At 35.1% G+C, this 26534-nt stretch overlaps 1 protein-coding gene across 1 annotated transcript; it reads right to left on the reverse strand.

The window, feature by feature from the left end:
• Window positions 1-2387: 2387 nt before the first annotated feature.
• LOC117085910 (nucleoside diphosphate kinase A-like) lies at window positions 2388-3133 on the reverse strand. The gene has a single exon (XM_033215269.1). It carries the CDS (start codon window positions 3029-3031, stop codon window positions 2573-2575), a length of 459 nt encoding a protein of 152 aa, XP_033071160.1. The 5' UTR covers window positions 3032-3133; the 3' UTR covers window positions 2388-2572.
• Between the last annotated feature and the right edge of the window lie 23401 nt (window positions 3134-26534).

Here is a 26534-nt window from a genome sequence, read left to right on the forward strand (position 1 = left end):
CCGAGATGGCGCCACTGCACTCCAGCCTGGGTGACAGAGCAAGACTGCGTCTCAAAAAAATAAAAATAAAAATAAAATAAAATAAAATGGCACTTTTTTTTTTGTTTTTTTGTTTTTTTTTTTTGTTTTTTTGTTAAGACAGAGTCTCCCTCTTTCATCCAGGCTGGAACGCAGTGGTGCCATCTCGGCTTACTGCAAGTTCCGTCTCCCAGGCTCACGCCATTCTCCTGCCTCTGCTTCCCGAGTAGCTGGGATTACAGGCGCCGGCCACCACGCCCGGCTAATTTTTTGTATTTTTAGTAGAGAGGGAGTTTCACCGTGTTAGCCAGGATGGTCTCGATCCCCTGACCTCGTGATCCGCCTGCCTCGGCCTCCTAACGTGCTGGGATTACAGGTGTGAGCCATTGCGCCAGGCCAAAATGGCACATTTTTAAACTGTACTTTGTATTGTCCTTGAGAGCTAAGGCAACACAAAACCTAGATATGTAACATCTAACCTAAATCGATGCTTAATATGTGTCACAAGTCTCTCACATCAGTGCTTCGCAAACAAATCACCATGGAATCTTGTTAAAATGCAGATTCTGATTCAGTAAATCTGAGTGGGGGCTGGAGATCTTATGTTACTAATAAGCTCCCCTGTGATGCTTACCTGCAGACAATACTTGGAATAAAAAGGCTTTAGACTGACTTATTTTAATATTGTTATAACTGAGTTTTTGTCAGAATGGAATGCCAGGCATTATTAAAACAGCAACTGAAAGTATTATATATAAAAAAGGAATGACAGGCAATTGGAAATCTGAATTATCTAGTGAGCACTTGTATTGTGTAGGACTTTGTTGTCAATTGAAGCAAGATTCACCTTGTTTTAGCATCAGGTACAGAGGTGGCAAAGATGAAATGTTGAATTGCTATGAAGGGGAAAAAGTCACTGCCTACTCCTGGGTCTTCTCAATATCAGAGAGATAGACATATGATATCTCTGGCAGGGCCAGAGTTGCTCCTATAAAAATCAAGGTGATGAGACTTGTGACTCCCTCTATTTTTATCTCAGTCCTCTACAAATACACCAGTAAAAGTGTCACAAAAATAGTATGAATATCTTTGTCAGTGTATGAAAATTTGTGTTAAAAAGAAATTCCTTTAAAAGTATCTAATAGTTTATGACATTATTAACTACTCATAATCAACAACAAGATGCTTTTTACTGAAAAACTTTGATTAGTTTTTAAAAGGTTGCCCTTGAGGTAAATTGGTTTTCATATTTAAGGGACTAGGTTCATGTTTCAGTGGCTGTTTTTACTTATTAAGAAAAGAAGAAACAATTGAACGATATATTCCTTTTTGTTCTAATACATATGTCCATTCTCATGCTGCTAATGAAGACATACCTGAGACTGGGTAATATATAGAAGAAAGAGTTTTAATTGACTCACAGTTCCACAAGGCTGGGGAGGCCTCAGGAAACTTATATTCACTGTGGAAGGTGAAGCAAACATGTCCTTTTTCACATAATGACAGGAAGGAGAAGTGCCAAGCAAAAGGGGGAAAAGCCCTTTATAAAACCATCAGATCTCGTGAGAACTCACTCACTATCACAAGAACAGCATGAGGGTAACTGCCTCCATGATTAAATTGCCTCCCACTGGGTCCCTTCCCGCAAAACATGGAGATTATGGGAACTACAATTCAAGGTGAGATTTGGGTGGGAACTTAGAGCTAAACCATATCAACATATGACTTAAACTTTGTTGTAGTCTTATATGATAAAAAGGCCAAGATTGGAGTTTTGATCCATGTGTTGACCAGTTATCCCTGTGTGTTCTGTAACTATAGATTACAATCTTAACTTTTGCCAGTTTTTTACCTGTGTATTCTATCGGTTTCAGTTTTCAAAAAATAAGCAAGAAAACAACCAGAAGCTCACAGCATAAAGTTGCTGACAGTAGTAGAAATATAGGATTTAGGAGCTAAAATAATGACCTGTCCATATAAAATATAATAAACTGTTAAAGAGTTCTTTTCCAGCTCTAGATATGGAATTCTCATCATAGGACCACCTCGAAGAACAGATAGTCTCATCGCTGAAACCTACAAAGGGTTGCACGTTCTATTACAGAGGCTTCCTTTATTTTTGTGTTGTTTTTTAAGTTTTGGAGGAAGGGGAAATGACAGAAGTAACTAAGGTCTGTTGGCATTTTGTTTAAGAAAAAATTATGGAAGATTTTTTGAATTGGTGAACATTTGCAATATTGATCTTATGTTGTAAAATATTGTCAGTAGTGTTACAAAGTGGTAGTAGAAAAATAAATAATGCCTAAGGGTTTGCCATAAAAAAGAAAGTAGCCAAGAAGATGATAATCTTTTTTTTTTTTTTTGGGGGGGGGAGAAAGCATTTTAATCAGATGGTAGGGGATGGTAATACTGTACAGGGAGCACTCACAGCTCCAAGAGCTTCCTTCCAAATTACGACGAAGTTCCTTTAAATAACTAGATTTCCTAGAGCCTGGTCCTCTGCCCATGGGAAGGAGGAGAAATGGATGAGAAAGCATTGTGGCCTGCTCTCCTGTCATTCATAGATCCAGTTCTGAGCACAGCTCATGTAATCTACCAGTTCCTCAGGGTGAAACCACAAGCCGATCTCCTTCTCTGCACTCTCCACGGAATCACTGCCATGTATAATGTTCCTGCCAACTTGTATGCAGAAGTCTCCACGGATGGTCCCAGGCTTGGAGTCCGCAGGGTTGGTCTCCCCGAGCATGACTCGGCCTGTCTTCACCACATTCAGCCCCTCCCAGACCATGGCAACTACCGGCCCTGAGTGCATGTATTTCACCAGGCTGGCAAAGAACGGACCGTCCTTCAGGTCAATGTAGTGTTCCTTGAGAAGGTCTTCAGAAGCTTGCATGAATTTCAGACCAACAAGGCGGAATCCTTTCTGCTCAAAACGCTTGATAATCTCTCCGACAAGACCCCGCTGGACCCCATCTGGTTTGATCGCAATGAAGGTACGCGCACAGTTGGCCATGGTCCCTTCCAACTGCTTAGGCTTGAACTCCGGCTGCAGCCGCCGGAATCCGAAATGCGCCAGGGACCCACGTGATTCGCAGCACTTGCACGCACGGAACGCTTCTGAAGATGATAATCTTAAGAGAAATGGCAGGACAGTCTAAAAATGGACTTAGCTATTGAGTCTTCTAGGTCAGCACTGCCCAAATAGAAATTTCTGTGGAAATGACAGAAAATGTTCTCTGTGTGTCCTGTCCAAAATGGTAGCCACTGGCCACATGTGGCTTTGGAGTACTTAGAATGTGACTATTGCAACTGACAAACTGGATTCTTTTATTTAATTCTAATTAATTCAAAGTTAAATTTAAATAGCCAAGATGTGGCTAATGGCTACCATATTGAAATATAATTGGATTTTCAATTTTTAATGTGTTTGAGAAGAGAGAAAAACAACTAGCATATGTAGTAAAGAATCAGTATGTGTATTGACTGAGAACTACTTAATATAAAGATATACCACTGGTTTAAAAATCATTAAAATATATATATGTGAATGCGTATATATGTATGCATATATAATATGATTAAAATTTAACATATTTACACTAAACTACATAATATAAAGGTATATTGCTGACTTTAATGTCATTAGTATGTATATACTTATTGATTCATAACAGATTATATTTGATAAGAAAAAATATATGTATTAAAGTCAACTCTAGAATATGTGGTTATCATAATATTAATGAAAATTAATGAGTATTTTCAGATTGTGGTGATCCTATACACATTTATCACTCTCTATCAATAATTACTCTTATTTATCAGAGTAATTAGAATAGAGAAAAGAACAGAGGGAAAGACAGAGGGAAAGGCCCATTGAAACAATAATTGGGTCTCTTAGGAGACAGGATTGCTTGACCAAAGTGTGAATTAAGGATGAAAGAAGAAAAGAAACAATTCTTGAAATTTATCCTTTTGAGTATTTTGAGTTGGGATGAACCAGAATTGACAAATTGATGCCTGCTTTCTCCAAAGAGAAATTGTTTTGTGCAGCAGAGTTTCAAAACTAAAAATGTATTAATTAATGATTAAAATCCTTATAAAGTAAGACTAAAAGGGTTGAAGTAGATTTTTTCCACAAGGAAGATGATGAACACTGGAGTCGAAGGGATTCAGGTTCAAATCCCAGCTCTGTTGCTTTCTTCCTATGTGATTTTGGATGAGTGACCCTGCCCTACTAATGCTCCGTTTCCTTACCTGTGAATTATAGAGAATGAAAATATTCCCTCAATAGGTTTGCAGAGAGGATGAAAAGAGAAATGAATGTCAGACACTTAATATAATGTTTAATGAATAGAGTAAGTCCTCAAATGGTAGTTAATATTAAACTTTGCTGAAATACTGATAAATTAGAAGAAAGAGAGCATTTCAAGTTCCATGGACCTGTTTCAAGAATGCTAATGAAATTATAACCTAGAAAATACTGAAGAGAAGGAGATACCACCCAAATATATGTGAATGGAGGTATGGAAAAGTCTGAGAGAAAAGTGTGAAACTTAGGAATTTGAAATGAGGAAATTATTAAAGAAGATGTGAACCTTTTGAGAAACATAATTGAAGTGGAGAAAAAGCTGCTTAAAAAATTCAAGTTTTATGCAGTAGTAACGAAGCCTGAATTTATGGGAAATAGAAACACTGAAACTACTTGCTTGTAGAATGCCCAAGTGTTCGTAGGTTTTCTAGGAACAAGGCAAAGATAAAATAAGAATCCACAATGATCATGAGGTCATACATATAAAAGGGATAAACTCCAAAAGAGACTTATCTGAAGGCTTTTCCCATACTATAATATCTTAGTAATAAAAGAAGCAGTTTTTGAGAAGTGGAAAAACAATTAGAAATCACTAAGATGCTTATATATGCTTGATATCAACTATTTTAAAAGCCCTCTAATCCATCTCCAAAGTGTTCTCCTGAATCTTTTCCTGTTTGATTTCTAATAGGAAAACTATACATGCAGTTCTGTTTTCTTTGATGTGTTTGTTTCTTAAATCTTCATAGTCTGCTTTTTAAAAGTTAAAAAAATTAAAAAACACTTAATATGTACTACATACAAAATGCTGTACATATTTAATGTATACAATTTGAGTTTGGAAAGAAGTACACACCCAGGTTTGTATTTTGGTTTTTATTTACTGAAGTTATTTTGGTCAACAGATTTAATAAAATCTCTCATTCTTCCAGATTTCTATGTAGTATGTGATACTGATGATCATTTCTCTGTTCCTAACATTATTTTTAGGATTCTCCTACTTTTCCACTGACTATTCCTTCTGGAACTCATTTTCTCTTCTCTGGGTCCTCTAAATATGTCCTTTCTCTGTTTTTCCTTTCAGATCTCTTTTCTTTCCATTCTATACTATGACTATCTGATCCTATCTCATGCTTTCAACCTTTATTTCTATTCATATTTATCCCAAACCTACATCTTTGGGCCTAAGCTCTCTCCAGAATTACAGCCCTAACTTTCTAATAATGCTTATTGAAGGTCTACAACTGGTGCCCTGCAACTCAAAGTTAACATTCCTGAAAGTAATTTATAAATTTCCAGTTTTGGGTTGTGCCTTCCCTGTTTCTAAAATTGTACCATTATTTTCTAAATCAGGCAGACAAGAAACTTTTGCCGTCTTTGATTCTTCCATCTCTGTTGCCCCTCATATCGAATCAGTTGCCATGTTTTGTGACTTCAGAATTTTGCTATAAAGCAGTCTGTGAAACAGTACAAATGGCCACTGTGTGGAATTACCATAGACTGAGCCAAACTTAGCAAATAGTGATTAGAAGGTCCATTAGAACCCTAGCCATTCCCTAATAGTAGGCCAGTTGAAGCGGCATTGTTGTCTGGGGTAAATACCTGAAATTCGCGGTCTCACGGCCACGGAAAACTAGGACGCGGACACACAGAGAGTGAGGTTCAGGGCGGGAGTTTCACAGGTGAATGAAAGAGAATAGCTCCCTCTGCTGCAGAGACAGGGGTCCCAGAGAAATGAGTTGCCGCTTCCGTGGTGGAATGCTGTGGGTTTTATAGATGAGCTTGAGGAGACAGTGTTTGATTTACATGGGGCACGAAAGATTGGTCGGACCAGGTGTGCCGTTTCATAAGGTATGAGAAACTGGTTAGGGCTAGGTGTGCCATTTGTATAGTTTGTGAAAAAACTGGCCACCCCACCCTAATATTTTATTATAAGATGAGTTCTTTACGTTGGACGGTGCAATGCCGCCTGCTTCTTTACCGTACACGTGGTGACAAATAAATGGGAAGATGGAGCCTGTATGTTGCACATACCTAGCTTGCAGGTAGCCCTTTTCTGTTGGCATAGCTGCTGGCATTCCCCTGTGTGAGCTTCTAGCTTGCTTATCTATGTCTGGAGTTCCATTTTTCAGGCTGTTCTTTGTTAGAAAAGAAATTATTTGGGGCTGCTTTTTGTTAAAAGAGAAATTCCACCAAGGACTTTGTTGCCCTTAATATCTTCCTAAGTAATTTCTTTCTAGCTCCTGTATCACAGTTATGCAAGAAAATAGGTTTTAGAAATAAAGCATGGCTTGATTTTTAAAGTAGTAAATGATGGAAAATGAAAACAAGAATGGGCCATGAACCCAGCCAATGGGGGCAATTCACATTATTCCTAATCTCTTGACAACTGTAGTGTGTAAGTCATGTCTTCAAAGTTTTCTGTATAGCTTTATTAGTGTTCCATAGATAACAACCTCCCTATAAATATTTTTGAATACCCCCACAAACTTCAAGCAGGTACTACTTAGATATGAATGAGACAAGAGAAAAAAATTAGTTAAAAATTGCAGATAAGATTTTAATTTGATTTTTCCTCTGCTATAAGCCTTTTAAGATATAGTAGAAAGGAAAAGATTTGAAGAGCAAACTGGGTTTTCTGAGTGGCCCAAATAATGTGCAGTATTGTATTTTGTCACCTTCTTGCTTTTTATAATTAGAGGCTTCATTTAGTCAGCTGCTTTCTTAAGCCATGCTTCTTGGCATCTTAAGGTTAGGTTCTGGTCACTTTTTGTTTGTTTTATTTTTAACTCCCCCCTCTTACACAGAGGATTGATAACAACATAGTAAGGCCCATTTATACAATATTTTTTTTAAAAAGTAAAGAAAATGGATTTTTGCACCTTGCCTTACTGACAAGTTTGTAAATTGCCAATCTTTGCTCTTTTTTCTCCCTTCCAATTTTTCATGGTGGTAATTAAGGACTGTAAATTTCACTTTATCATTTGTGTTAGGAATAGTAGCATAAATCATAGTAATAGCACCGTTTATTTCAGTAATGCCAGCCTGCCTGCAAATCATTTGTAAATTGGTTCCATGGATGTACCTCTATCAAATTAATCAAAAAACCACCTGCATACATTTCCTGAGCTTATTTGAAAGATTTAGTAACAGTGAGGAAGAAAGACCATTGCTGACCTTTCCATTTTTATTTATTTATAAGTTCTGAGTGGCTCATGCATATGTTTTCATTTTGAAACCTGGCTAATATCTAGCCGAGAATTTTATGTAATACCTTTAAACATTTTTTGAAACGCAGGCTGAGATTTGTGTCGCAAATAATATGCCTGCCAGATGGCCCTACTGTGTTTCATACACAGTAATCATCACCCAATAATGCTCTATTGAACATAAAATTATATGCCGTTTGTGAATTTATGGGAAGTAATGCTTTTGTGTTGGCAAAAGATTTTCCAAATGAGCATAATAGTTTTCAATATTGGGAAGTTAGGCAAGAGTCACTTATGTTTTTCCCTTGTACCCAGAAAGTTGATAGCAGTGTGATGTTCTGAATATGGAAGACAGGAGAGAATCTTTCCTTCTATACTTTCCTTAGATGCTTACTTGTGCTCTCTGGAGCAATAGCTAAGACAATTCCAGTTCATATGAGGCTGCCTCCAATATACTGTTTATATAACATCTTGGACTCTGTCCTGGATATGTATGTTCCTTTCGGGGACCTCCTGGCATACAAAAGTCATGCCCAGCTTGCTTCTTACTTATTGGTCCTACCCTAAGAAGAGGAAGGAGAATTTAAATTTAGTAATGACTTATTCCTAGTCTTACCTCTAGTCAAATATTTTCAGGAAAAAAACAAGGGTACTTACTTTAATTTTGCATTCAGAATTACAAATCTGAGGCAAAATCAAGTTTTTGAGGTCTCAGAGAGAAAAAAAAATAGTAATTACAACATATAACTTTACGTTTTTATGTAGATCTTCTCCTTATTTCTGTTTCTGGTATATAACTTTAAGAAATAATTATCTGAATCTAAATTCCGTATTTCATTGGTTTTATTTATTGTAGAGTCTTCGAGTTTAGCATGAAAAATCAGAAAAGCGTATAGGGAACTTAACTTTCATAAGCAGCCTGCTCTTATATCTAATTAAGAAGATAATGACAAGTTTCCTTTAAATTCTTAATAGTTATATCTAGTTTCATTCTCTATATATTATTTACTGTAGTCTCTGTGCTATTTAATAGATAATATTGAAGACTTCACACTTAGGAAGTTGAAATAGTCTTTTAAGCAAATCCACTCACTATTTTTTTCTAGTCCTCTTCCTGTATATTCTCGTAAGTAATTGGCAATAATTTACTTTGAAGGATTTATTTTATTAGAAAAAGAAAAGACGAGAGCAGTAGATTGCCTTGAATCTTACTATTCTCTAAAGAAGTTAGTCTAAATATTTTACTTCTATGTAGCAAAATCAGAGAGCCCTAAAGTAAGTTTGATGCATTTTGAAACACTGTTGAATAATTGTTTCAGTAACCATTATATAATTTAGTCCTAAGTACATATGCAATAATTCTTATGGAGAAAAAGCTTTGGAAAACAATGGATTAAAATGCTAATATATTAAGCAGAGATTTTAAAGAGTGACAGTTTTTATTATTATAGACTCTCCCATGTGTGGCTGAAACTAGTGTTAAAAACATTTAAGGTTGAGTGCAGTGACTCATGTCTGTAATCCCAGCACTTGGGGAGGCCAAGGTGGGAAAACTGCTTGAGCCAAGGAGTTTAAGACCAGCTTGGGCAACATAATGAGACCCTATCTCTAAAAATAATTAAACGTTAGCCAGACATGGTGGTATGCACCTGAGATCCCAGCTATTCAGGAGGCTGAGGCAGGAGAATTGCCTGGGTGCAGGAAGTTGAGGCTGCAGTGAGCAATGGTTGTGCCATTGTACTCCAGCCTGGGCAACAGAGTGAAAACATGTCTCAAAAAAAAAAAAAAAATCTGAAAGGACATCCACAGAATACATAACTGTTGGTTTATTTATAGATCAGTATTTGAATAAATATATGTGTATTTATAAATACATATATATTAAAGTTGCTTTCATTGTCTGGTGTTATAGTAATCCATTTTACTACATTAATGTGGGAGAGAATAAATTAAAATACATTAGCCATAAAGAATTTTTTTAGCCTATTGGGCTTACTCTGTTCATGAGACTTTGAAATATTTTGTAAGTTCTTAGGTAAAAGCCATAAAATTAAATGTTGAAAACCATCACATTTCATTTAACAACAAACCTGTGATTAACTGATAATCAAGTTCTCAAAGGTGGTGGAATAAATGATCTTTCCCTTCACCTCTGTTCTCTTCTAAAATAAATCATCTCCAAATTGCCAATAAGCATGAGAAATTTCTAGCTAAAGACCTTTCTTTCTCTAAGGCTCTGAAAAGAAGGGCTTGGAGTGAAAAGTGCCATAACTACAATATATAAGTGCATTCTACCAAGAATAAATAACAATTGCAAAGCCTGACAGTGAAGAATACAGAGAGGAATTCAAGTGACTAAACCTCAAATAAAGGATTATCCTTGTTTGTGAAGAATCTATTCCAGTAAGAAAATCAATCTAGGGGGTCTCTGCATACAAAAGCATTTGGGACTTTTTTAAACTATAAAGAAACTGCAGCTGAGACCAGTCATTCTAACTGGGCAGTGGTCTCCCAATAGGTTTTCAGGCATCTGAAATGGACATCTGCCTTGGCCTTTTTCTGTACAGTTATTAGGTCCTGACTATATTCAGAGAGCAGCTGTCCTAAATCAATGATACTCACACTGTCATTAAAATAAATTTGGTACTATATTTTTTACAGCTCTATTAACTTTACCATTTGACTTTCTACTTTGGAAAAGTGGAGAAATAAAGAAAATTGAAGACTGTGAGTATATTGTCTGTTAAGTGGATGCCAACTACATTAAAATCCCATGAACAGTAATGGAGGTAGCAGAAACAAAGTGACAGATTTAACACTACTGTCTATTTAAGTGTCAAACGGAGTTAAGTGATTTGCTGAATTCTTAGCATGGTTTGGTGCCATAATGCTATAACAGCTAGCATACAACACTGAAAATTAGATACTGAAAATTAGAGCACAATATTGTCTTAATATGTGGGAAAAGGTAGATGCACTTGAGTATCAAGCAAATTGCTACTGAAAGTGGTAGGTTTCTAGATGAAAAATGGGTTTGATTAATAAAAACAAAATGATTGAAATGTATTTATTCATTCACTCATTCTTGCATTCATTCATTTATCAAGTATTTTTGAGTGCCTGTTATGAGCCTGACTCTATGTTAGAGGCGGAGGAAACAAAGTCACGGAATATGTGGTCTGTGCTCTCCTGGAGATTTCACTCTAATAACATGTATTTATTTGTTCAAAATGTTTTATTAATTTAGTGTATTAGTCCATTCTCACACTGCTATAAAGAAATACCAGAGACTGGGTAATTTGTAAAGGAAAGAGTTTTAATTGACTCACAGTTCCATATGGTTGGGGAGGCCTCAGGAAACTTACAGTCATGGCAGAAGGGGAAGCAGGCACGTCTTACATGGCGACAGGAGAGAGGGAGAAATTGGAGGGGGAAGAGTCCCTTATAAAATCAGCAGATCTTGTGAGAACTCCCTCACTATCACGAGAACAGCATGGGGAAAACCGCCCCCATAAACCAATCACCTCCCACCAGGTCCCTCCCTTGACATGTGGGGATTACAATTTGATGAGATTTGGGTGGGGACACAGAGCCAAACCATATCAGTTAGTCCAGTTAGTCAATGTTTATTGGATTTATGACAAACAATATTTCTCCAAATATTTTGAATATATTATTCTTTTATACGTACTTTAAATACCTCTGCTTCTATTTTGTAATACAAAAACAAACGCAAGACAAAACACTAAATAACATGAAACCATGCTAGTCCGCAGGGAGTCTACAGAATAAGGATACTTCCTTCACTCTGATAGGAAAAAAACGTATTTTCCTTCTATGTTAAGGGCTGTACCTTTTCTACTAGAGTGGCTTTTTGATTTAGAGGTTTATAGATATACTTATGTTGCCTGTGAATTATGTCACATTGTTAATAAACTAATACATTTCAAATTTTTAGCTAAGGTAATAATTCTATAGGGTAATATTATACATAGTTAAGTAAATGAGAAGAATTCGTTCCCTACGTGAGAAAGATTACAATTCTTCCCAAGAGAATTGTGAATATTATTGTTTAGAAAATAGGCCATTGAAATGTGTTGAAGTCATCAATGTCAACTTTCAGCTTTTCTTGCCTGGGTTCATCTGTGTTTTGTACTACAAGTTCTACTCTGGGTAAGCGCTCTTGCATTATATGAAGCTTGATATTTAAAGAGGTTTATAGACTCATTCATTCATTCAACGAATATTTTGTGAGCACCTACCATATGTAGTATGTTGTTGTGATGCCTGGGGTTATAAGTGTGAACAAAATAATCAAAGCTCCTGCCTTCAAGGAACTCACATTTCAGGGAAAATCTAGACAAAAGGTGCAGGTAGAAAAATCAGTGATTCTGTCTCACACAATGAGCTATCTTTGGGAAATAAAACATTGTAGTATGAGACTCAATAATTCATACATTTACTCTTTCAACAGATACTTAGTGTGCTCCTACTGTTTGCAAGACACAGTTCTAGGTATTGGATCTTCCCTTAATCTTCAAATTCAGAAGATGTTAAATGCATTCCAGAAATTTGATTTTTACAAGTACATTGTGTGAGTTTACAATCAGAAAACTTTTTTGAAATTACCTCTTTAATCAATTTCTTTTGACTGTAAATTATCGTACCTGGACTTGTGATAAGAACGATGTAGCAGAAAATTCAGAGCAGGAAGCACACTGTGATCATGGCTTTGTTTATTTGTTGTTGACTGATAGAAAGCTATTGTGATCTTAACTAGACAAACTGATGGCCAAGATGGTGTTTCAGCGGAAACAATGAAGAGCCTCTCTTAGATTCTCACTGAAATGAAAAGCAGCTTACTTTTTCAAGAAACTGCAGGAATGACTCAGGTAGTGCCAAAGTTTTTCTCAAAAAGCAACTCTGGTTCTACTCAAATACTTAAATAAGCACTTTAAAATTACAGAATTATTCACTATAAACCTTACAGATATTTGCCTGGAAGGTTTTTGAGGGTTGGATCCTAATGTGGCTCCTGAACCATGTTTAGTTTATTCAAATTTAAAAAATTAAACCATTGCTACAGTCTAGTAGATAAAACTAGGATTTGAGAGGACAGGCAGTGGGTTGATGATGTTGCAGTTTGGGGAAAGAATGGAGCTATCCTTTGTCATAATAACATGAATGACACATTGGTTTCTTCCTACAGCTACTATATGTAGTCTTTTGCATCACTACTCATAGCAAGATTTAAAGAATTTAGCAGCAAAAATCCATATTTTTAGAGGAAGAAGAAGGGATGGGGGAGCAAAGCACATAAAAATAGCTACTCTAATCTATGACTTAATGCATTTACAATCTTTTTAATGACCTGTTCTTTTGCCTAATGTAACAGGAAGGGTACTTGACAGTCACTTTAGGGAGCAAGAAGGAAGTTGTGAAAAATTAAGAGTATTAAATGAAGCACACTTATTGTAGGATTCCCTGTGACTAGATGCTTCAAAGATACTTATTTATTCATTCATTCCTTGGCCTGTTGCTCATTCCATTATTCAACCAAACTTAGGCATGCCAGACAAAGGATACATGCTGATGTACAAAGTAAGCATAATCTCTGACCTCTTAGAATTATATTTTTCTCAAGCAGAAGGGAATATAGTACATGACAAATAAAAAGGTTATTCAGCTGGATGACTTATTGTTATAGCCTGTGTCTGGACATCAATTGGTTTTTCTGCAGTGCTTTCAGCAAATCAAAAATAACATCCCGTTCTTTTGGTAAATTGGTAAAATAATTTAAGATGCCATTGTGGAAGGCTGAGGCGGGCAGATTACTTGAGGCCAGGAGTTTGAGACCAGCCTGGCCAACATGGTGAAACCTCAAATCCACTAAAAATAAAAAAAAAAAGCCGGGCATGGTAGTGTGCACCTGTAGTCCCAGGTACTCAGGAGGCTGAGGCATGAGAATCACTTGCCCCCGGGAGGTGGAAGTTGCAGTGAGCCGAGATCACAACACTGCACTTCAGCCTGGGTGACAGAGCAAGATGCTCTCTCAAAAATAAATAAATAAATAAATAAATAAAATAATTTAAGATGCTTGCTTTAGGTATTCTGCTGATACTCAAGATTCACTTCTGAATGTACCTGAGATTATAAACTCTATAAGGGCAAGGATTTTGCTTCTGTTGACCGCAAATATCCAGTTCCATGTGACAATCATATAATAAATACTTGCTGAATTACAACCTGGGGATTTATGTAATCAGGAATTGATTTCAGTTTTCTGGCACAGAAGCAAGTGGAGTGATGAGAGGAACAATAATGTCTGATTTAGATCATAACACTCGTTGGAACTTGATGGACTCAGATCTTTATAAAATGATCTTTTTATGAAACCGGTTTTTAGAAAAAATGAACTCCCTAACCAGTGATGCTTGGTTCTTATGATTCTCTTATCATCTTAGAATGAACCGAGAAATTCTAGCCATAATGGAGAATTCTTTTGAGTTACTGTTTTGAAAGGAGGTCAGGCTAGTTATTCAAGTTTGTCCTGGCAGCAGGATGATATATGGGATTTTAATTATTTGATGATGGACCTTCTATTTAAAAAGTTATCTTTCTTAAAAAGAAATCTAAAGGAGACAACTATTAGCAGCTCTGTGGAGTTACACAGAGTTAGCTTCAGAGCCTTCCTGGGTAAAATTCCTCGCATATTTCCTTCTCTAGATGCAGAATACACTGTTAGTGAGAAATGACTATAATCAGCATATTGTGTTTATCAGAGACCATAGATTTTAGTTTATGGGTCTCTTCATAGAAGTTGTAAGTTGTACTGTGGACAACATTATTATAAAAGTTCCCGGACAAATTTTAAAAATTAAATTGTCCTGATCTCTGAGGGAGTGAAGTTGGAAGACCAGAGATGATAATTTGGCTCTCTATCACTACTGCTTTCCAAATGGGTAATTTTTAGAATGGGAATGTCAGTTATTCTAGTTTACTTCAGTTAAGATTAGATTCTTCATTAGGGTTGACAGGATCTGCTTTGGGAACAGGAGAGGAAAGTCTATGGCAAGATAATCTGAATAAAGACCTTCAATATTCTGTTTGGAACAGAGATGGTTTTAAAGTCCTATCCCTTTAGTTCCTTATTCCTATTAAAAGGTTATATTATAAAATTAATATGGAGATGAACAGCTTCAAAAGGTAAAAACTGATATCAGCAAAAAAATTGTTAAATGTTCAAATTTGAATAAAATAGTGAAATAATGTTTGATGAATGAGTGAATAAGACCAATATAAAAATATGATTAGCTTCTGAAAGCATGAGAAAGAATAAAATTAAACCAAGCAGCTAGGGGCATATAAGACCCCTTAGTTATTGCCTACATAGATCGAGTTCCTTGAGCTAAGGTGGCTGCTTAACAGGATTCCAGAATCTGGATTTGCCCTGCAGGGATCAGTATGGATATTAACAACTGTAATAAAGTTAGGGCCAATGAGCAAACAAAGCAGTTTCAGTTGCTTTTCTGTAGCACACCAAGCATGAAGAACCGATACCCAGATCAGCAGTATCATTATGACTCTTTTAAAAATTAGTCATTTGCATAAATCAGATCTGACATTTTGTTTTATAACAGATCATAATACTTTAATATTTTTACAAGTGAGGCTATTTCTCAATGGCTTTATTAATATATCTTTAACCTAGGAACCATGACTGACAAACTTGCTTTCCAAAACAATTATATAATTTTTGTTTAATTTAATCCTTGGTTCCATTTATTTAATGCATGCTATCTGCTACCTTTAAGTTATACAGTTTTGATTATTTTTCCCTAAGAAAGAGAGAGCTGAACTTAATTTAAAGTCAACATTACTTGGAACCAGTGAAATGGGATTGCATTTCTTCCTTGGGAATATTTTCTACTTGGTATTGACATGATGAATTCATATGCAATTCATGAATCTGGGATTGGAAGTATTTATGAAGCCCTTTATTCAATACTACATGAAGAAATTGAGGATGGACAACGTCCTAATACATGAGTATGCAACTAGAATTTGATTACATATTTACTTTCAGTTTTTAGCTACCTTGGGTTGTGAGAGGGAACATAAGAGCGTTAACACTTCTTAAGTTTTTTCACTATCTAAAAAAGACCTTTATTTTGTTTCTGGTATTAGAAATAAGGGGTTCTATTCACAAATAAGTGAGATTCTAACCAAGGTTATTCTAAAACATTTTCTGCTTATACGATTAATATAAAATAATAGTAACTGAAAATGCCAACAGACAATTGTAGACTATTTAAACTTTTTAAAATGTAGGATTAAATATACTAAGTAATCTTTCTTGTATATTTACATTATTTTCTCAGTCTTCCATAACCTCAGCTGAAAATCCAAATGTAAAAAATTCATGCTATACTTTTCAATAGCATCTCTCATGTATTATATTTTATGAATACAGTATGAATTTTTTGGTTTGATACATGCTCGTTTCAAAATTTGCACATTTTTTGAGAGATGCTTTAAACATACACCATGTTACACAGTACCTAAATATTTAAGGCATGTACATATAAAACTGTAATATGTAAGTATATATGCTCTCTATATGCATCTCTGACTATATAGATACACATGCATATACACACATATAGTATTTTTATGCAGCATAGGTGAATTTTTTTCAGTATGTTTATTTGAACTATTTTTATACTTTTATCTTTTAAAAACTATCATTTGGATTAACTCCCAGCTAATTGGAAATGAATCTACATAGCAGTCAATTTGAATCAAATTCCTTCAAGCTATTTTAGGTCCTCTATATGAGACTGCAAGATTCCTATTTGCTTTAATGGATAGTATTAATAATATTGCTGCTGGCTGCAAAAGTTCATATACTTTGAAAATCTATAGTTAAAGCTCATCTATAAGAGTGTGGTATGAATGAAGTACTTAATTAGTATATAGTACTCCTATATGAATTGAGTCAGCATGTTTTATAGTAACGAGGAGCTCAGAAAAACTGTAAATGGGACATGAGAGTATATTTTCATTATTACATATTGAACCTTAGAGTTGGACCATCTTGGCATGTCTTAACATGTAAATTCAATAAACTACTTTATAACCTTTTTCAGGTATGATTTGAATTTAAAAATATATGTGTATGTATGTATTATAAATATATATAAATTAAGTATATATTATTGATAATTAGCATAGAAAGAATGGTTTCTTGCTCTTTAATATTGTGGCAAGGTCTGTACACTTTTGCATTAAAAATATAAATGATATATGTTTTAAAATAACAGATTTATGTATAAACTTTAAAGCACATGTTTTTCTTTTAAGTTTTTCTAGTATTTAATGAATACAAAAAAACATGGCTGTGTATTTAATGCTTATAGTTGAATTGTTTTCAATGTGACCTTAAGCCATCGCCTTGAGTATTTTAAACCTTTCAGTCTGAAGTGGATTATGGGAGATGACTGGCAGCAGCAAGACTCAGAGCTATGGAGGGAGTTTTGTTGTGATCCTTTACCTTCTGACAACATGGGTTATAACTCACAAAGAAAGGCACTTAAATAGCACTCCATGTACCACCACCTTTTGGCCACACTTGGATGGCTGCAGTAAAATCTTTGCCTGCTACCACTGTAAGCGATCCAACAACATGCCAAAAATAAATCATTTACATGAATTTTACTCTTTATGTTTTACTACATAATGATTCTTCTAACAAATGATAAAGAGAAAAATAATTGTTTGGGTGTTTCTTTCCCATCAACTCATCCTTCCTGGCACATTTTCTGTTCCCTGAAATAGTTCTTTGGAAAATCAGGGAAGAGCATGTGATGTTTCTGTTAAAATGCCGGTGATACATTGCACCATGCTGAGACCTGATCTAGAAAAATGAGCTGCTGCAAATTTGCCCTAGGGACATTTCAGTACCATGCAAATACTTGCAGGAGGATATTAGAGCTCCTATTCAATGCTACACTTTAATATATTATCTAATTTCTAAATGTGACAACTTTCCTAGTAGGGACAGCATGCAGACCATCTGTCAGAATGAATGCTAACTTAGCCTGAAAGACCCTGAACAATATGGGTTTAGGGAACTGGAGTAAATCTATTAGGCATAATCAGGTTGGGCACTCATAGAGTTCGAGGGTGTTGGGTGTGTTAGAGGTGTATCGAGTTGTCTTTCTCCAGCTACCAACATGTAAAATAACTCTCCGAAAAACCACTTTATTTATGGTGGTAGCAACAGTCAATTTTGAAGTCATCCATTTCAAGATAGAGTGTTTCTTTTCACACTGGCCTTTGAACTGGGGTGGCCAGAAAGAGAACAGGATAATAGCATCAAGCAATAATTATTGTTGGGCAAAAATTCTTATGTTGCCCTATCAGTGAAGTGGAATCTGATCCTGAGAAATTTGCTGTCCTCATGTCTACCTCTCTGAAAATGGTTTACATTATTTATAAATGAACCCCTTGTTTAGCTCAAACTTGTTTAAACAGCACAGTGTAGTTCTAATCTTGTGGCAGAATCATAATCAGTTCTGGAGATGGCAAAAAGTGAAGATTCTTAACAAAACAAATAATTAATGACAACTGCAAACAAACAGACGTACCAGAAAACCTCAAGATAATTTATTGAACAACTTCACTTGGAAACGTATATGAAGAACTGAAGTCCTTAAAGAATGAATAAAAAATGAATTCTACTATTTCGGAGCACTTAGTGTTATAGGCCAGTCCTGTTATATATCTTAAAACTACCAACACTTCAGATTTAAGTTTGAAAACATACTATAGATTAAATACATGGTGCAATGAAATTTAAATGTGAAATCATCCCTTCTGGACCACCATCCTTCCTAATTAGAGTGAAAATAGCACATTGTTATGTCCCAATTCATCAAAATTCAGTTTTCAGGTATTTTAGTGATTGAATCTGCCTGGCAAGAGGCCATCCATTTCATACAAAAGTTTCTCAGTAGGGTTGCCTTGTCATACACTTCTGTAAATGGGAGTTTGGAAACTTTAAATGAAAGAGTGTGTAAAGTTGTCTTTGCTGAGTGTTATTAACTGAGGGACTCTGGATTAATTTAGCACCCAGGTCTGTTCTTTCAGCCATAAGCCATGCTGTCAGGGAAACTTAATTACACTTTAAGTGGGATGCAAATGAGTTGTGACACAACATCATTTCACATGAAAGGTTCATTACTTACATTAACTTGTACAATGCTCACTCCTAAGCCTAGGACTCATTACAATATTCCTGGGATTATATTTTTTAAACGTAGTTAAATGCAAGTGGGGTTTTAACTTTTATTAACTGTTTCTTTCTTAGTATTTAAGACTGTAAATGTTCACTTTATTAAATGATTATGAATTGAACTACCAGATGCTTGAACATATGAAGGCTTCTGGGGAAAAAAAAAGTGTTCTATGTGTCTGCTCCATAGCAAATTCTCACTATTAGATTATTCTTTGTTTAAATTGTAAATTTGCAATTAAATTTAAATTTTAAGTTATGTTGTGATTTATAAATACTATTGTATTTATAATGGGATCATTAAATCAACCTAGTTAACATATCCATCACCTCAAATACTTAACATTTTATGTCGTAAGAACATTTGAAATGTACTCTTAGCAATTATGAAATGTAGAACACTCATATTAACTACATTCACCAAGTTGTGCAATAGAACTGAAAAAAATTCCATATTTCTCTTGGATAACTGAGATTTTGTACCCTTTGACCATCATCTACCCCTTTTCCCCTCCCTCCAGCCTTTCTAATGACCATTCTGCTTTCTGCTTCTATGATTTTTTTTTGAGATTCCACATATAACTGAGAACATGTAGTATTTGTCTTTCTGTGCCTGGCTTATTTCATTTTCCATAATATCCTTCAATCCCATCCATGTTGTCACAAATGACAGAATTCCATTCTTTTTAAAGAGTAATAATATTCCGTTGTGCATATATACCCTCTTGCCTGTTTTTAAATTAGAATTTTGGCTTAATACTGACTTGTTTGAGCTCCTTCCATATTTTGTATATTAAACCTTTATAGGATATATGGCTTACAAATATTTTCTCCCAATCTGTGGGTTGTCTCTGCACACAGTTAATTGTTTCCTGTGGTATGCAGAAGCTTTTTAATTTGATGTATTTCCATTTGTCTACTTTTGAGTTTGTTCCCTGTACTTTTGGGATTAAATCCAAGAAATCATTGCCCAGACTGATGTCATGTAGTTTTCACCCACGTTTTCTTCTAGTAGTTTTATAGTTTCTGGTCATAGGCTTAAGTACTTAATCTATTTTGAATTGATTTTTGTATATGGTATGCAATAAGATTTCAATTTTATTATTCTGCATGTGGATATCCAGTTTTGCCAGCACCATTTATTGAAGGAACTATCGTTTTCCCATTGCATATTCTTAACACATTTGTTGAAAAGCAGTTGATTGTACACGTGTGAGTTCATTTTGGAGCTCACTATTCTGTTTCAGTGGTCAATGTGTCTATTTTTTGGTCAGTACAATGCTGTTTTAATTACTGTAGCTTTGCAGTGTACTTTGAAAACAGGTGGTATGATACCATCAGATTTGTTCTTTTTGCTCATGATTGCCTTGGCTCATTCTGGTTTCTTTGTGGTCCCATATAAATTTTAGGGCTTTTTTTTTCTGCTTCTATGAAAAGTGACATTGGAATTTTGATATGGATTGCATTGAGTCTGTAGACTGCTTTGGGTAGTAGGGACATTTTAATAATATCAATTCTTCCAATCCATAAACATGGCTAACATAAAATGCAATGAAATTTATATTCTATATTGTGCCAGTCCTATAAGTAACTTTTTATCAATAACTTCCTTATGCAGCTTAAAATAGAAAATGTAACAAGGTTTAAAATCAGAAGGCTAAGAAATTTTATGCCAGGGCTTTAGGTTCTTCTCAACATCTGTTGGGTGAGGAAATCTACAAATATAAACATATGTAGCTTATTTTATATTGATAGATAAAAAACTTGAGTGATAGAGATAAATGAGTCATGATTATCTGATGAAGTGTTAGGTTAGGTACAAAAATACATTTGGTCCAATTTTGAAAAAACAGATAAATGGTTCTGGAATTGTAAAGGAGAGAGAGTTTACTTTAGATTTATAGTTCTATTCTCTAATGTGGGGATGAGAGAGTTTTAGGAAAAATTAGTTGTTTTTTCTTAAAACGTAATCAGTCACCGACATAAATCGAGTGTTTGATAGTTGTTTTCAAGTATATAGATGTAAGAAAAACAATAATGGACTTTTATTGAGTACTTATTATGCTTTTGGCAAAGAGTACTTTGTACACCCATTTAATACACAGAAAACCTTATGAAGCAGGTACTCTATTCTGATTTTACAGATGATATAACTATAATAAGAAAGAGAGGGCTTCAGCAAGTTGCTCAAAGTCACACAATGAGTGTGAAGGATAGGCTTCAAATCTATTTGGTCTGATTCTAAAGTCCATGATTTTAAACGCTATGGTATACTGCCTAAGGTACACAAAGGTTTATATATGCAGTAAATATATGTATATAATTAATATAATATATAAATTATTGCATTTTATAGTATAAATTAATTTAAATTCTAATTTTATACCATTAATTAGCTGTCATTTAAATTTAATTATTTTAAAATAGTATTTATGTTTAATAAATTGGTTCATAAATTAATTCAAGAAATTATATTTATTGACTATAAAAACCTCTTGTACAACTTGGGCAGTATATCATAGTAGTTAAAATCATGAACTTTAGAACTAAACTGGGTAGGTTTGAATCCTGTGCTCTCACAGTGTGAACCCTATGTGTCCTGACTGACATACACATGAATGTGTATATGAAGTTGATGAACAATATTAGCATATTAGAGATGGGAGACATCTTAGGAAAAATCTAGTCTACTACTTTCATTTTATAGAAATCCAGAGAAGTTTATTCAGCATGTTGTCATATCTTTTATGTAGCATTTAACACTTCTAAATCTTCTCTTTAAGGGTTATATTTAAAATAATGTTACTCTAATTACGTAAAACAATCATTTTGACTTGCATAGAAATTTTTATTTACCTTCAATTTCAGTATTTGTTGACATTCTACAAGTTCTCAAAGTGCTTCATGATACACAAGAATACAAAAAAGAGACTCTTATTTTCTAAACTAAATCAAAATTTAAAATCCCAATGAAGCAATAGCTTAAGATAAATATGAGAAGAACCACAGGAGTTCTATAGAAAAAGATTGAAGATCATCTTGAGGGTCATAAAGAGTCCTTTCATAAAGATGACAGACATTTAAAGAGGCCTTGTAGGATGTGTAGGATGTTGAATATTGAATTTGAGGAGTGGTGGATAAGGGCATGTGGACAGATTAAAGCATAAGCAAAGGCTCAGAGGCAGAAAAATATTTGACATTTGGATGGAAAATGCACTCTAGTTTGCTTTACTGTGGCACAGGCTAGGCATGGGAATAGTGGGAAAATGACAAAATAACTGAACTGATTTCTTGAATTTTTGTAGATTGTGGTACATGGTAGCCCAATAAAAATCAAGAAAATGTAAGATGAGATGAGTAAGATAAACATTTACATCAATTTTTATTTATGTAAATTTAAGTACCTTCATAAATGGAGTTAAATAACAGAGCTTTGAAAGCAACCAGATGTTTTATCTTTGGCGTCTGAAAAAAGTTAACAAAGATCTAAGAAAGAACAAGAGCCATTTTCAATGTGACATGAATATAAAGATTTCTCAATGAATCATACATGGAATATAAATTTCATTTTTAATAATCCCAAAACTATCTTCAGCATTGAATTGAACATTAAATATGATAACCAATATTGACATATTAAAATAACTTAGATGGTTTCATTTTCTGGATAGGGGATATTAAATAACTCAAGTGGCCTTCAGTTTTTAAATACCTGAAAGCACTAGATCAAATATAACAACTATCTATTTAAATGCTCCCAAAAGAATTGGAAAATCTCAAGAGAGACAAACAATGAGGAAAAAATTCCTGGAGCAAAAGGTAATGTGGCAACCACCTTGAAAGGTTGGGGTCGGGGTTGGTTCCGTCTCTCAGTAACAAGAATTGGAATTTAACACTCCTTGGGGACAGAAAGTGATGCCGTGGATCTACATGAGTCAGGGAGTTGAAAAAGAAACAGAAAATAAAATGAAAAACGATCAGCAGGTTGCAACACCAGTGACTAGATCAAGGGTGAACCAGAAAAATATCTATCCCATGGCATAGGGAGCCAACCTACCTTTTTCAGTTTGAACTGGGAGTTGGTGTGGCAGAATTTTTCCTCTGATAATTTGCAAATACAGGTCTGCCTTCACATTAATTTGGGGCTCAGTTTTGCACTATATAGGTGATTAATACATTGAGAAATTAAAACATCATCCCAGCTACACTACTACTAGTAACACTGGGTTGAAGCAACCACAAATAACTTTAGAAGCCAGGTTTCATGGAATTTAGAGCTTTTTAAGGGTACGTTGGATGGTTGTTTTTCTCCTGAAGGAGAGTAGAGATGCATATGATTCATATGGAAACAAAAATGAATTTACAGATTACAACATAAACCAAAACCAATTCCAGGGGTATTAAAGGTCCAAACATGAAAATGAAACTAAATTCTTTTCAGAAGAAAACATAGAAAAAAAGATTTTTGACATCACGCTAGGGATGGATTTCTTATGCAAGACTCAGCATCAAAAAGATTAATTTAAATTTAAAAGATTATATTCTATATATCATAAGACACTGTAAACACTGTTGGTGAGAGTACAAATTGGTACAATGACTTTGGAGGGCAATTAAAGCCACATATTGTAAACCTAAAGATGTACCTAACCTTAAAACCCAAAAATTCCATTCCCACGTATATAATCTAGGGACACGTCCCTAGATTGTATACAGGACATACATATAAGAATGTTGAAACATTGTGTGAAAAATTGGAAAAAACTTAGATGTATATCCACAGGAGAATTAATACATAAATTTTGTCATATTAATTCATTAAAATAAAATGAAATTATGAATTAGAGCCAAATTATAATATAGATAATCTAAAAATATAACCTTGCATATATATATATATATATATATATATAAAATACACATACATATACATGGCATAAGTATAGTATGCTACTATTTTGTAAAGAATAGAAACATGAACAACAACACTTATTATATGTACATACATAGTTTATGTAGTAAAATTATGAAAACATGCTTGGAAGTTATAAACACCAAATTTAGGATAACAGCTATTTCGAGGTAGGGAGAGAGATGAATGGAAGTTTTTCTTAAACTAGGTAGTTTATTAAACCTATACTTTTTAGTATGGCTGAAATCTTTCATAATATTAATTAAAGCAACTTAATAACAAATTAATGCCATAATTTTATTTTATTTTTATTTATTTATTTATTTTTTAATAGAGACAGGGCTTCACCATGTTGGCCAGACTGGTCTTGAACTCCTGACCTCAAGCAGTCCACCTGCTTCAGCCTCCCAAAATGCTAGGATTATAGGTGTGAGCCACCACTCCTGGCCTGGATTCTTTTTTTTAATTTTTATTATACTTTAAGTTCTAGGGTACATGTGCACAACGTGCAGGTTTATTACGTATGTATACGTGTGCCATGTTGGTGTGCTGCACCCATTAACTCATCATTTACATTAGTTATATCTCCTAATGCTATCCCTCCCCACCGCCCCTCCTCACAACAGGACACGGTGTGTGATGATTCCCTTCCTGTGTCCAAGTGATCTCATTGTTCAATTCCCACCTATGAGTGAGAACATGCGGTGTTTGGTTTTCTGTTCTTGTGATAGCTTGCTGAGAATGATGGTTTCCAGCTGCATCCATGTCCCTACAAAGGACACAAACTCATCCTTTTTTGTGGCTGCATAGCATTCCATGGTGTATATGTGCCACATTTTCTTAATCCAGTCTGTCACCGATGGACATTTGGGTTGATTCCAAGTCTTTGCTATTGTGAATAGTGCCACAATAAACATACGTGTGCATGTGTCTTTATAGCAGCATGACTTATAATCCTTTGGGTATATACCCAGTAATGGAATGGCTGGGTCAAATGGTACATCTAGTTCTAGATCCTTGAGGAATCGCCACACTGTTTTTCACAATAGTTGAACTAGTTTACAGTCCCACCAACAGTATAAAAGTGTTCCTATTTCTCCAAATCCTCTCCAGCAACTGTTGTTTCCTGTTTTTTTTAATGATTGCCATTCTAACGGGTGTGAGATGGTATCTCATTGTGGTTTTGATTTGCATTTCTCTGATGGCCAGTGATTATGAGCATTTCTTCATGTGTCTGCTGGCTGTATGAATGTCTTCTTTTGAGAACTGTCTGTTCATATCCTTTGCCCACATTTGATGGGGTTGTTTGCTTTTTTCTTGTAAATTTGTTTGAGCTCTTTGTAGGTTCTGGATATTAGCCCTTTGTCAGATGAGTAGATTGCAAAATTTTCTCGCATTCTGTAGGTTACCTGTCCACTCTGGTGGTAGTTTCTTTTGCTGTGCAGAGGCTCTTTAGTTTAATTAGATCCCATTTGTCAATTTTGTCTTTTGTTGCCATTGCTTTTGGTGTTTTAGACATGAAGTCCTTGCCCATGCCTATGTCCTGAATGGTATTCCCTAGGTTTTCTTCTAAGGTTTTTATGGTATTAGGTCTAACATTTAAGTCTCTAATCCATCTTGAATTAATTTTCGTATAAAGAGTAAGGAAGGGATCCAGTTTCAGCTTTCTACTTATGGCTAGCCAATTTTCCCAGTATCATTTATTAAATAGGGAATCCTTTCCTCACTTCTTGTTTTTGTCAAGTTTGTCAAAGACCAGATGACTGTAGATGTGTGGTATTGTTTCTGAGGGCTCTATTCTGTTCCATTGGTCTATATCTCTGTTTTGGTACCAGTACCATGCTGTTTTGGTTACTGTAGCCTTGTAGTATAGTTTGAAGTCAGGTAGCATGATGCCTCCAGCTTTGTTCTTTTGACTTAGGATTGTCTTGGCAATGTGGGCTCTTTTTTGGTTCCATATGAACTTTAAAGTAGTTTTTTCCAATTCTGTGAAGAAACTCATTGGTAGCTTGATGGGGTGGCATTGAATCTATAAATAACCTTGGGCAGTATGTCCATTTTCACAGTATTGATTCTTCCTATCCATGAGCATGGTATGTTCTTCCATTTGTTTGTGTCCTCTTTGATTTCACTGAGCAGTGGTTTGTAGTTCTCCTTGAAGAGGTCCTTCACATCCCTTGTAAGTTGGATTCCTAGGTATTTTATTCTCTTTGAAGCTATTGTGAATGGGAGTCCATTCATGATTTGGCTCTCTGTTTGTCCTTTACTGGTGTATAAGAATGACTGTGGGCTGGGCGCGGTGGCTCACGCCTGTAATCCCAGCACTTTGGGAGGCTGAGACAAGCGGATCATGAGGTCAGGAGATCGAGACCATCCTGGCTAACATGGTGAAACCCTGTCTCTACTAAAAATACAAAAAATTAGCCGGGTGTAGCGGTGGGCATCTGTAGTCCCAGCTACTTGGGAGGCTGAGGCAGGCGAATGGTGTGAACCCGGGAGGGGGAGCTTTCAGTGAGCAGAGATAGCGCCACTACACTCCAGCCTGGGTGACAGAGTGAGACTCCGTCTCAAAAAAAAAAAAAAGACTGCTTGTGATTTTTTTCACATTGATTTTGTATCCTGAGACTTTGCTGAAGTTGCTTATCAGCTTAAGGAGATTTTGGGCTGAGATGATGGGGTTTTCTAAATATACAATCATGTCATCTGCAAACAGGGACAATTTGACTTCTTCTTTTCCTAACTGAACACGCTTTATTTCTTTCTCTTGCTTGATTGCCCTAGCCAGAA

The sequence above is a fragment of the Trachypithecus francoisi genome, unplaced genomic scaffold (genome assembly GCF_009764315.1).
Source record: "Trachypithecus francoisi isolate TF-2019V2 unplaced genomic scaffold, Tfra_2.0 Lachesis_group1, whole genome shotgun sequence".
Lineage (NCBI taxonomy): Eukaryota > Metazoa > Chordata > Mammalia > Primates > Cercopithecidae > Trachypithecus > Trachypithecus francoisi.